At 45.7% G+C, this 13440-nt stretch overlaps 1 protein-coding gene across 3 annotated transcripts in view; it reads right to left on the minus strand.

Annotated features, from left to right (window-relative positions):
• prdm1a (PR domain containing 1a, with ZNF domain) overlaps positions 1 to 13440 on the minus strand; it is a 106175-nt gene that overhangs the window by 3744 nt on the left and 88991 nt on the right. For all 3 annotated transcript variants that reach the window (XM_063073112.1, XM_063073119.1, XM_063073103.1), the window contains 2 exons: positions 10178 to 10249; positions 998 to 2100 (listed from right to left, as the gene is read on the minus strand). In XM_063073112.1, coding sequence (XP_062929182.1) covers positions 998 to 2100; positions 10178 to 10249 — 1175 coding nt within the window. The remainder of the gene's footprint in view (positions 1 to 997; positions 2101 to 10177; positions 10250 to 13440) is intronic.

Consider the following 13440-nt stretch of genomic DNA (forward strand, 5'->3'; position numbering starts at 1 on the left):
TGACATTATAATTCCTTCGTTCTTTGATATCACAAAATGCATTCAGCATCTTGGGTTTCTCAGAACCACAAAAAGCCTTCAGAAAACATGCCACCTGAGAGAAATTATTCAGATGAGCAGGGAGAAGACTTTATAGAATGAGAGAAGGAGAAGGAGGGGAGGGGGGTTGGAGGGGAGAGGGGAAGGGAGGGGGAGAGAGGAGAGAGAGGGGAGAGGGGAGAGGGGAGAGGGGAGAGGGGAGAGGGGGAGAGGAGAGAGGGGGAGAGGAGAGAGGGGGAGAGGGGTAGAGGGGGAGAGAGGGGAGAGAGGGGAGAGAGGGTAGAGGGGGGAGAGAGGGGAGAGAGGGGAGAGGGGGGAGAGAGGGGAGAGAGGGGAGAGAGGGGGGAGAGGGGGAGGGGAGGGGGAGAGGGGAGGGGGAGAGGGGAGAGGGGAGAGGGGGAGAGGGGGAGAGGGGGAGAGGGGGAGAGGGGGAGAGGGGGAGAGGGGGAGAGGGGGAGAGGGGGAGAGGGGAGAGGGGAGAGGGGAGAGGGGAGAGGGGAGAGGGGAGAGGGGAGAGGGGAGAGAGGGGGGAGAGGGGAGAGGGGAGAGGGGGGAGAGAGGGGAGAGAGGGGAGAGGAGAGGGGGGAGAGGAGAGGGGGAGAGAGAGGGGAGAGAGAGGGGAGAGAGAGAGGGGGGAGAGAGATGGGGGGAGAGAGATGGGGGGAGAGAGAGGTGGGGAGAAGAGAATGAGAATATAAAGAGAGAATGGAAATGAGCTAAATTTATTTATTGTCATTCAGAATGCCCAAAAGAACTTCCCGGCCAGCATTTGAAGTTGTCAAGTGGTACGCAGCAATCTCCCACAAACACCAATGTGCTAACAATCAGCTCACTGCTCTATTGATGTCCACAGGGACCTATTATTTCTTGGAGCAAGATGTCGACCCTTTTGACTCACCCCTCTCCACTCAGCCCTTTATTGACAGAATTATTTCTTCAAAGAATATTTTTCACTGACCTTAAGGTTTGATAGCTGTCCAAAGGTCTTGTAGCAGACATTGCACTCGTACTTTATCTTCCCATTCTGCTTCTTTAGAGGATATGGAAGTGTTTTGTAACCGGTGAGGTTTCGCTTTGGTTTGATGAGATTCATGGCTTCTTCACTGCTACTGCTGCTGACCAGGCCAGCTGAGGTAGGTTTGGGTTGCATTAGGTGTTCTGAGTGGGATGCAGCTGTCCCTGCTGTCGGGGAGCTGCTGCCCGGGCTGGTGGGCCTATCCTTAAGACTGGCAGCGGAGCCTGCGATGGAAAAGGCACTATTCCGCGCAGGGATGAGGAAGTCTTTTGGCCGTTCTGGGAGAAGCACCCTTCGGCCTGCTTCATGAGGCAGTGGATTGGGCAAAACCGACTGGTTGAAGAGGTGCTGGGAGAGGCCACCGTTTCCCAGGAGACTGCTGTATAACGGGTACACTCTGGGTAAGAGGCTGAAGTTGCTCATGCTGTTTATGCCCCCAAGGCCAGCGAAGGTATTCAGCCCGTTGCAACCCACTTGGTAATGAGGTAACATGAATCGGGAGTACTGGCTACTGACAGGGTTGTAGGGGTGGATGAAAGGCAGGTGTCCAGGCGGGGGGTAGGCCGGGAGGGAGCCCAACCCTTCCCGGTTGTACGGCCCAGTCAGATATGAAAAAGCTTGCTTGTGTTCCTCTGTTGAAGGTATTAAGGGGGAGATGTGGGATTCTGGGCTGCTGTGTGGTGTTAAGCTTTTCAAACTCTGGTCTGGGCTGCTTCGCGATGAAGGACTGGAGATGACGGAAGACTGCAGGGGAGAGTGCTTGATGTAACTGTCCGTCTCGATCCCGTAGGCTGAATTGGGCTTCACGTATTCTTCCGGAACGTGAGGCCTAACGGGGTATAGAACACGCGGGAAGAAGGTTCGTTCCGGACTGTGCTTTTTGCTGATGTCCTCCATTTCATTTCCTGGAGCGATCAATGGTTGGGCTGTCGTTAACCTGTGCTCCTCCTTCACGGTATTTTCCTCACTATCGAGGATTCTGTGTGTCCCGTTGCCTGGTTTTGTAATGCCGTTCTCTTCAGTTACGTATCCTTGTCCCCTTTGTTCTGCAGAAAGAGGAGAAAGGTTGCATTAGGAAACAAATCGTAGGAGAAAGATGAGCTCTTGATCTCTCACTCTAGCATATTCTGGCCCTTGTACCTTATTTGCCGACCTGCAGTGCACTTTCTCTGCAAGCGTAACACTAATTATGCATTCTCTTATTGTGATCCCCAGTACTGATATTTGAAATGATCTGTCTGGATGACAGGCCAAACTAATGCTTTTCATTGTTTCTTGTTTAACGATTGCCAAGTCACTGACATACGTTGCTCGGCATTTCCCCTGCCTTCATCCATGATGAAGCTTTAACGGGAGCAACATCTTGGTACAACCCATGCCAGACCACAAGATTTTGTGTCTGGAGAATGAAGACCAGCAACTATTCTAATGGCAGCACACAAAATACTGGAGGAACTCAGCAGGCCAGGCAGCACCTATGGAAACAAAAAAGAGTATGGTCAACATTTCGGGCCGAGACACATCAGCAGGACCAAGTGCTGCCGAAGGGTCTTGGCCTGAAATGTCGACTGTTTACTCTTGTCCATGACGCTGCCTGGCCTGCTGAGTTCCTCCAGCATTTTGTGTGTGTGTGTTACTTGGATTTCCAGCATCTGCATATTTTCTCTTTGTGATTCTAACGGTACCACCCTGCTGGTTGAACGTTGGGTCCACAGTAGTATTCTCGGAGGATGGGTTCAGACAGGACCAAGATAAGAACCACAAGCCTCTAACTCCCATAACAGCCGAAGCTAATTTTAACAAAAGCTCTACCCAGTTTACTTCTGTGTTGCTTGTTACTGGTTTAACAGCCACATTATTTACCACATTGTTAGACAATGACTTGCCAATATCCTGCTGACTGCAGCTCATTTCCTGCAGTAATTTTGTTCTAAACCATAACCATAATGAAAAGCAAATATCTTTTTTATGTTCGTTAATGGAGATATTCTTTGTGGAAATTAATGTTTTAATATCCCTGCTGATTTTCACCCAATCACTGACATATTGTTGTTATTAATATGGTCAACTACATACCAAGATGGGGAGCTATGTGTTTAGGCCATCAATGACATAATATAGGTTAAATACTGTACATGGGGGAGAAACAAGAGACTGACATTTATGTAATAGTAACTTAATATCCTAACTCATACTTAATATTCAAAAAGATAAGCTTGCTAACACAATCGATGGAGCTTGTTGTTCTCTCAGCTGAATGCAAGAGTTCCCATGAAAAGCAGGGAAACCATTAATATTTTGTTTAATCTCTTAATCACACCAGTAAAATAGCTAATTGAGTCATTTTCATATTGTTATTAATGGGAGCTTGCTGTGCACAAATTGGCTGTCACATCTTGTGTGGCAAGGAGAAGGAAAGTGCCTTGCTAGGTGCTTGGGCCTTTGAGATAACCTGAGGTCTTGCAAGCTACTGTAGAAATGATTTTTTTTTTACTATGAACAAGGAGGGTTGGTTGTGCAGACGTAAAGCTCACTTGGGCAGAAGTGTGAATGAGAGGAATTCTATGGCTTGTATATAATGTCATCAAATCTAAAGCAAGGAAGTAACATTGATGTGTCCTGACGAAGGGTCTTGGCCCAAAACGTTGACTGTACCTCTTCCTATAGATGCTGCCTGGCCTGCTGTGTTCACCAGCATTTTGTGTGTGTTGGTTGAAATAACATTGATATTGTCTATAATCCCCTTTGGACAATAACTGGAACGACTGCAAGCTTTTTTTTGAGGGAATCAGCTATGCAAAAGACTCGGCGGAAATTCAGTAAAATGATGCAAGCAGCAAGATATTATAAGAAAACCTTTACAAACTGACCTCTTTCTACGAAACAAGGAACTTCGGACAACAGGGGGGCCAGTGGTTCTGGGGATCAGGTTGACAATTACATAACCTGAATGGAGGTGTAGGCTTTGTTACCAGCGACCTCTTCATGAACTCTCTGGTCCTTTCTCCTCTGTTCTCAGTGTTAAAGAAGACCTAATATAGCTGTAACAGTCTGATAGGTTCTAACGCTCTCATCACTTAGTGAGACCTTTGGCTGCACTCTCATGTCTGGTCTGCTCTCTGCTTGGACTCCTGGCACACAGGATGTTTTCACTATGCGCAGGGGTGTGCCTACTGCCTTGCTCCCGTGCCCAATGGCAGCCAGAGTCCATTGTTTGTGTCTGGCACTCCTGGAGAAGAGTGCCTTTAAGAACAGGTGCCCCGCAGAGACTGTCACACTGCTTTCACTGAGTGCCATCCTACATCGGCACATGACTCTAGATTATGTCATCACTGTGCTCTTTCTGACATAACTTTGGCCAATTTCACTACTCGATGATCCAAATGGGTATAAATAGCACATCAAACAAAAGGGGTGAAATCAATCTCCAAAGCATGTTATTCTCAATGAATTCATTTACTCTGGAGTGACCAACGTAACGGCCACAACACGTACAGAATCCACGCATAAACCACTCGGGGAAATGATGACTTAGTTGTTGTTTGTTTTGCTTTGGAGAGAGCTCCATGCCTTAAATATCGCCACACACTTTTCAGTGCCTGAGGTGCTTCAGTCAAGAAGCTGGATGGGGCTTTAAAGAACACCAACTCTAAACATACAGCACTCTTTCAGCACACCAACAATAGGATGAACTCTGGGTATGCAGTTTAAAATCCTAAAATATGATTTGTGAACCCACAGCCTAATGACTTTATATGAAGGAGTGCAAAGCTGACAGGAAGAGGCCTCGTTCACCCAAGGCTTAGTCCTTTCTCACAGACTGAAGACTATCTAGGCTGCTGTAGTGTCCAATAAAGGCAATATTTCTGAGCAAATTAACCATATAACAATTACAGCACGGAAACAGGCCATCTCAGCCCTTCTAGTCCGTGTGGAACTCTTACCCTCACCTAGTCCCACCGACCTGCACTCAGCCCATAACCCTCCATTCCTTTCCTGTCCATATAGCTAAATTAATAACCAATTGCTCAGAGAATTAGTCTCAATTACAGCATTGAGACATTGTGGAGTGAGAGGAGGAGAGAGTGGATTGTCTACCACAGAAGACTGTGGAGACCATATTGCTAAATCTCAAATAGGTTTCCGGACACAAAGGGCATCAAGCTGAACCGATGAAGAGAGCAGGAATGTGGTAAAGAGACTGAGGAACCAGACACAATTGTACTTAGTAATGGAGCAAGGCCTGAAGAGCTGAATGACCTACACCTGTAGACATTTCCCTGTGCTTCTACATTCTAGTACCCTGGGCAGCTCAGATGCTTAGAGAAAGGAAGAAATTAGCTCCTACTTGGTTTATCTCCTACTTGACTCCATCTCCAAGATGTCTCAAAGTACTCTAAAATCAATTAATACTTTGTTGTGTAGTCAAGAGGCGCACTCCCACAGATCCTTATACTGTCCAGTTACTGTGTGCTCGCTAATCAGTTTATCCAAATTAGCTTTACGCAATAATTTTTTTTTGGCAAGAGGGGGAGGGGCAGGCAAGAATTCCTACATTGAGATCAAAAGAGCAGCTCATTTTCGGCAGTGTTTTCTTTTTGCACTCTGTTTACTGCCTTTCCACTCCACTTCCATCAATAGCAGGCCTGTCACAATCACCTGTTTAAGTAAGGATGCATGTCCCAGCTGCCATTTAACTTGACATCCCAGAGCTGTCAGACAAAGTGCTTTTGGAAGCCGGGGATGAGTGTGCTTAAGTTTCAGGCACAATGATGGACGACTGCTGTACACTAGCAATCAATGCCTCTCTGCTCTGGCAGGGCTAAACAAACAGGGTTGAGTGGACACTGTAGGCAAGGTGCTGATAGTAAGCACAGATAGCATGAACCGGCTTCCTTGGGCCACTAGACAAAAATAAACAGAAGGTTATCAGGGAGATACCTATCTCTCAAATAGGGCTTGGCAGGCAGGAAGTTCAAGTAGTCAGTGAACTTTTCTTAGTCAATGTACCGGAAGGTGATCTGTCAGTGAGCACCACAGCAGCCCAGCTGAAGGACGGGTGAGGAGAGCAGTGTTAAAAAATAGAGCTGCCCGCCACGCCAGGTTGAGCGGATCCATGTCATTTCGTTCTGCTGAAGTAGCATGTTGCGACATGGAAGTTGGTGCCAGTGTCCGTGCAAAGTACAGGACTTTGTTTCAACAGCCAGTTCAAGTAGATGAGGATTTGATACACACCGTGAAGAGTTAAAGTCTCTACTTGCTCCTTCAAAGAGAAGAAAGCAGAGCAGGCTGGAGAATCACAACAATACCACTGCCACACACACAGAAAGTGCTGGTGAACGCAGCAGGTCAGGCAGCATCTATAGGAAGAGGTACAGTCGACGTTTCAGCACAGACGAAGGGTCCCGGCCCGAAACGTCGACTGTACCTCTTCCTTTAGATGCTGCCTGGCCTGCTGTGTTCACCAGCATTTTTTGTGTGTGTTGCTTGAATTTTCAGTATCCGCAGATTTCCTCCTGTCTGCGTTTTTAAAGATACTACTACTAGATAAATGCTGCCTCGGAACACCACCTTGCAGCTCCTGAAAGCAACCCTTGAACTGGTAGTGGATATTCTCAGTGAGTCTTCCATTTCCCATTATCATTTCTAACCAAACAAAGCCCTTCGGGAGGATCATTCTGAACACATCACCTATGATCACTGTTGTTCAGCTGCTTCAAACTCTCTCCTCACACTCCTGTTCTCTGACTCTTGTCACATCCATTCAGGGACTCGCACTCCACCCTCCCCTCCCTATCCTGAAAAGGTCCCCTCTCCCACGTCTACTTGAGTTCACTCAATCTTCCCTCCCCCGTCCTGAAAAGGCCCATGCTCCCCACTCCGTTTACTTGTGTTCACTCACTCTCCCCTCACTATCCACTGAAAAGACCCACGCTCCCCCACCCACATCTGCTTGTGTCCACTGCCGAGCCTCACACTCACCCTCCCCTCCTCCTACCCACCCTGAAGTTCCACACTCCACGTCACCTCTTCCTCATCCACCTCCATTCCAAGCCCAATGCTCCCCACGGCTCTCCGCTTTTCATTTCTATTCCAAGTCTCACAAACCCCCTCCATGAGACATTCCAAAGTCCCATTCTCCATATTCCCCTCCCCATCCACCTCAAAGCCCCTATTTATCTCCATTCAGAGCCCCCACCCCCCCCCCACAAATCACTCCACACTCCTTTATTGTGTTTTCAGAGGAAGTGGCAGACAGACAGCAGTGCAAGACAAGTGAGTACATTAAAGATCACTGCATCTCTGGGAGGTATCATCTGGCTTGAACGATACATTGAGTGTAGGTGGGGAATGCCTCTCGTCATGGAAGCAGGACTGTGCCCACATTGTACCATATCTCTTAAGTCTGCTGAATCACTTTTGATATTAAATTAAGGAATGCTTGGGTGGGCCCCACATTTAGTTCTGAAGAGAGTTAAAAAGCAGATAGTCTGAACTTCAGCAACCACAGGAGACAAGATGTCAGACTAGTAGATTACTCCAGCTTCACTACCAACCGCTGAGTGGTGCAGTAATAAAAGGGCAAGTTCACGGGACATCTGCGGTCCTGTTTTCTCTAGTTAAAAACTGGGTCTCTCAACTGTTTTACACTCCTAATAGATGACCCTCCACCCACCCAGCTATAAAAGCTGCATTGAAAAGTGCTATTATCACACTTTTGACTCCCAAACTGGGTTAAGTCGTTGTTCACTGGGTGGCGTGGCTTGGAGAGCCAGAAGGGCCTGTTCCAAGCTGTATCTCAATTAATAAATACTTCCAAAGTCTCGCTTGTAGAAACTTGAACTATGGCGTGTTGCTCTTGGTCAGAACTAGCCTGCAAAATTTTGGCCAATCTCTCACATTTCCTGGCAAAGTGAACGCAAAATCAGAAGCCTTGTTTGGCAGGGGTGTGAGTACATGGGGGAGTGGGGGGGGGGGGAGAATCGAACATTACTAATGTCTCTCCAATGGACTACCTTCGAAATCCCTCTTTAGTGTTAACACAGCCATTGTACTTCTGTTCCGCACATCTGGTCCCACTGATTTCAATGGAACTGAATGTTGAGGTGTGAATAACACAGAAATATTTGGCAGCCAACGCTCTCCCTTCCTCTTAAAGCAATGAACAGACAGATTTCACTCCGTATTGTGTTTCCCCAAGTCGGACTCTCTTCCTCACAACCATAACTTCAGGCAATGTGTCTAGCAGTTGCTGGGCAAAGAAGAAAATAAAAATTGCTTCTGTTTTTGTTCGGCTTTTATTCTCTAGTTTATTAATGATTTCCACTTTACAGGTGGCCAGATTGGGACCGATCTGCACCTTGACAGACTCTTGTATTCTTTAAAACAAATCAGTTAGCGATACTGGAATTAGTTGCTGGCTTAAACAAATTTAGGAACTCCCAGCGCAGTAGATAATATTCCAAATAAAGGGAAATAATTCAAATTAATTAGAGTGCATTTGGACTTTTGTGCTAATCACGAGGTTGTGAATGTGACTTAAATGTTTTAAGCTTTTAAAATAGCTTCCTTAACTCAGTTTGTTTATTCATCCTCAAAAAAGCAAAGTTACAACTGTCACTAATCAATCTATAACAACCAGCTTTTACCGAAGGGGGCAATGAAGCAGAGAACTAAAATTGGACAATGTTCCGAAAATAAAAAGGCACCATACTCTCTTAAGGCTAAATACCTCCCAGACATGGTTACTTACAGACTGGGAGGTTGCTCTTAGATTAAAAACTTGATCAACGCTTTCAGATTAATAAACACTTGGAAAAACTTCCTGTTTCTTATATTGACAATGATAGTGCTTTAAAGTGCTTTGAGCATGAGGTGGTATTTATAAAGCAACTCACCGCTACACGTTGCAATCTTCTGAATGGGTTTAACAAACAGTTTAAAATAAATAAGCATTTAATGAAATGGTTCTGCATCCAACCATTACTCTCTGAAAATAGATCAATAGAATAGAAAATCGATCGGCCAACATGGTAGTGTAGTGGTTAGCACAACGCTTTACAGTACCAGTGGCCCAGGTTCAATTCCCGCCACTGCCTGTAAGGAGCTTGTACGTTCTCCCCATGACCACGTGGACTTTCTCTGGGTGCTCCAATTTCCTGCCACAGTCCAAAGATGTACTGGTTGTTATGTTAATTGGTCATTGTAAGTTTTACCTTGATTAGGTTTGGGCTGAATCAGGGGTTGCTGGGCAACGTGGCTCAAAGGGCTGGAATGATCTATTCCGTGCTGTATCTCAGCACATAAACAAAAAAAACAAAGCATTTTCCTCCTTCCATAATTTCTTCCCCAGCTACTTCGGCCAACAGATCTCACCCTCTCTTTGGTCCATTGTTAATTCTCTTCTTTTGCATTAATGGTGATAGATCAGTCAACTGTCACAGCCTCATCAGTAAAGTTCCATCTAAAACATTTCCACCTCCTCTTAATCTTAGACTCAAGACTGTCCACCATCTTGAGCCAAGCTCTCAGTCTCCAAATTCTCGTAGTTTAGCTCAGGATCAGTTTTATCTCACATATTTTCTCCTGCCTTCTGTTACATTATTTCAGTCATTTCCCATATCCCTAATGATAAATGCAAGCTGTTCTCTTATTGGTTGAAAGTGGAGTACCCTTTAAGAAACTCATCAGTGTTAGAATGAGGAGTGATCTTACTCAAATATACAAGATCTCAAACTAGCCTGAAAGGGTAGGTGTTAGATGTTTCCACTAATTGGAGAAATTCATACAAATAGTTTACAAACACAAGAGATTCTGCAGATGCTGGACATCCAGAGCAACGACTCTAAAAACGCTGGAGGTACTCAGTGGGTCAGGCAGCATCCATGGAGGAAAATGAACCATCAACGTTTTCAACAGACTGTTCATTTCCCTCCATGGGCGCTACCCAGCACACTGATTTCCTCGAGCATTTTGTGCCTGTTGATGCAGATTTCCAGTATCTGCAGAATCTCTTGTGTCTCAAAGAACAGAGTACTTGTTGAGTGGAACGCAGTAAGAGAATATTCCTCAAGGTACTTAAAGGAGCTGCAATTTCTGTCTCCATTAATGACTCTCCCTTACTGTTGTGTCGGTCTCCTGGGCCGTGCTGCCATTTCCCCTGCAGTTCCTCGATCTTAGGTAGGTTGATGCACTCTGGAGTTGAGGAATAAAAAGGATTTGGAGTGAGCTTTAGGAAAAGCAGTATCTACCGCCACATATAGTCCAGAGCTTATAAATGATAAAATTATAATATCCCATTTTGTGAATTTAATAATTGCTAAACATAGTGTTTGAAACTAAGCCCCCATCAACCAAAGGCTCCTATTGGTTGGAATGTTGCCATGGCAAACAGACTTCATATCTTAAGGTCACAGCAACCTAAAACAACCCTTGGAAGGTGAGGTTCAAAAGAACAAGTGAGACCTTGGGACTCTATGGTGTGGAGAGATCCCAGCCAGGCCAAATGTTTGCATGCATTAGGGTTGCCTCCATTGCTGTGTGGATAGACAGGAAGGGAAGCATGAAGGGAGTAGGAAGCAAAAGGAGGATGGAGGGAAGGAATGGTTGGATGGGGAGGGATAGGAGCATGGAGGAGGTGAGGTGGCACAACGTTTTACAGTACAGGCACCCAGGTTCATTTCCCACAACTGCCCATTCTCCCCGGATGGGTTTCCTCCAAGTGCCCCAGTTTCCTTCCATAGCCCCAGGACGTACCAGTTGGTAGGTTATTTGCTCATTGTAAATTTTCCCATGATATGGCTAGGATTAAATCAAGGGATTGCTCAGCGGTGTGGCTTGAAGGGCTGGAAATGCTTATTCCACGCTATAACTCAATTTAAAAAAAAATTAAAAGGTGGGAACAAATGGCCGGACAGGCAGAAATGAGTGACTGGGAGGAACGAGGGCAGAAGGGAAAGAGACTACCACTCCTGCTTGCCTCTGACAGGTCTATTGTTGGGCAACATCTATTCCCCTCAGTGAATAAACTCACCTCAGCACGGGGATCATGAAGTAACAGATTGTAAACTCTTGGTAATGTCATTCTGCAACCATTTCCAGATATTTTTCGAAGCTCCTCTTTCCTTGGATTACTTCTTACCTTAACCTCATCATCAGGGTGGGCTACAATTGCGCAAGTGTACAAAATAATCCCTAAGCCCTCCCATGTGATACCCAGGACTTCTTCAAGGAGCGGTATCTCAGAAAGGCAGTGGCCAATATTAAGGACCCCCAGCACCCAGGGCATGCCCTTTTCTCACTGTTACCATCAGGCAGGAGGTACAGAAGCCTGAAGGCACACACTCAGTGATTCAGGAACAGCTTCTTACCCTCTGCCATCTGCTTCCTAAATGGACATTGAACCCATGAACACTACCTCACTTTATAAGTATATATTTTTTCTGTTTTTGCATGATTTTTAATCTGTTCATTATACATATACTGTAATTTATTTTACATATTTACTTTTATTTTTCTTCTACATTTTGTGTTGCATTGAACGGTTGCTACTAAGTTAACAAATTTCATGACACATGCCAGTGATAATAAAGCTAATTCTGTTATATTTAGATGTTCAGTGAATCGTCATGCCTTAGCTCAAAAGAGGAAAAAAAAGACCAAATGCAAATAATTCAGCTTTTTACAGAAAGCTGCACATGCAATCATTATTTGAATGGATGAAACTCAGTTCTGATGATGTGTTTTTGGCATACACTAACTCACACCATTTCAGGCTCCAGGCTATTGGCTCTCAAAACTTTGAGGGGGTGGTGTTGAGTGGCTTGGAGGTGTATGGGGACTCTTTCATCAGACTGAATGCTGAACTTCCCTGCTAAAGGCACTACGCAACCCTGGAACCCCTGCTGCCAGCAGATCCCAGCTGGTGGGGGTACTGGGTGGACACATATGGCGCTGGGGCTGCGGGCAGGGAGCACCACCCGGGTAAACTGGCAGTTTGCCCTCAGGTCCCTGGACCTGGAGCTGTGCCTGATGAGTTGCCAGATATTTCTGGTGAGATCTGGAGCTCCCAGCCATATGAGAAAATTCTCTGCTTGGGAATATGGGATAAAGACAGTGAAGTGAACCAGGCTGGGTTGGGCAGGAGAGGGAATGAGAAAATCCCTGTTCGTTTTTAGATATCTAGAATCGTTGGCTTGGGCAGAAGCAGACTTGGATAAGATGCCCACTCCTGTGGAATAACCTCCAGTCGTTATTTACACATACCTAGGGCATAACATTGAGAGGGGCTACCCTGAGGGGGAGTGGGGGCACTAAGATGTTACGGGCACTTGAGGGACCATAATTCCCGCAACGGACACTACTTTATGGAAGAAAGCAGCAGCCTGGGAACTTTTTAAACAAAGGAAAACCAACTGCAACATATTTCACGAGCCAAAGGCTCTCCAGCGTGTGCAGGTGAGGAGCATTTTACCACACAACGGTATAACCACTGCATTTTTCAGCAAATTTTTCCTTAGTAAGATAGTTACATCACAGGAGAGCATATATTACCTGGCCCTTTTTTATTATGCAGCCATTAAGGTTCAGTCCTGCTGTGTGGAGCTGGAATAATAATAGCTTCTCTTTCCTGAGGGATATATCAGTAAAAACCTGGCAGCCTTCCTGTTTGTTCTTTTATTGGTAATATTGCATAAAAAAACAGATTTTAGAAAATCACAGCAGGCCCCCGTGGGAACTGAACTCTTAGCTTCCAGGTTACTACGCTAGGTGCTGGTGCCTGTATAATTGCAGCAGTTTACCACTATTAGGTAGTGAGAGCTGCTGGTGATAGACAGACCTGCTTGCATTTGGCTTGGACTTGGAAAACAAACGTCAAAATACCCTTACTACACAAAGGGTCACCAATACAAAAGGATCTGCCCGTGCTTTGTATAAAGAGAATCGACTCTCCTAATATAAACACAATAGATTCAGCAGATGCTGGAAATCTTGAGCAACACACGCACACAAAATGCTGGAGGAACTCAGCAGGTCAGGCAATGTCGATGGAGGGGAACAGGCTGTCGACGTTTTGGGCTGAGAAGGGCCTCGGCCCAAAATGTCTCCTAACATAAACTTGGAAGACCATACATAGGAACAGAATTTTGGCCCGTCGAGTCTGCTCCACCATTTCATGTCTATTCCATTTTCCCTCTCAGCCCTAGTCACCTAATTTCTCCCGTATTCCTTCATGCCCTGACCAATCAAAAATCTACTGTATTAACTTCTGCCTTAAATATACATAAAGACTTGGGCTCCCCAGCCGCCCATGGCAACAAATTTCACAGATTCACCACTGTAGAGGTGATAAGATAATTAGATCCTACTCCAAAGCTGTCCAAGCC

Source organism: Mobula hypostoma, chromosome 2 (genome assembly GCF_963921235.1).
Source record: "Mobula hypostoma chromosome 2, sMobHyp1.1, whole genome shotgun sequence".
NCBI lineage: Eukaryota > Metazoa > Chordata > Chondrichthyes > Myliobatiformes > Myliobatidae > Mobula > Mobula hypostoma.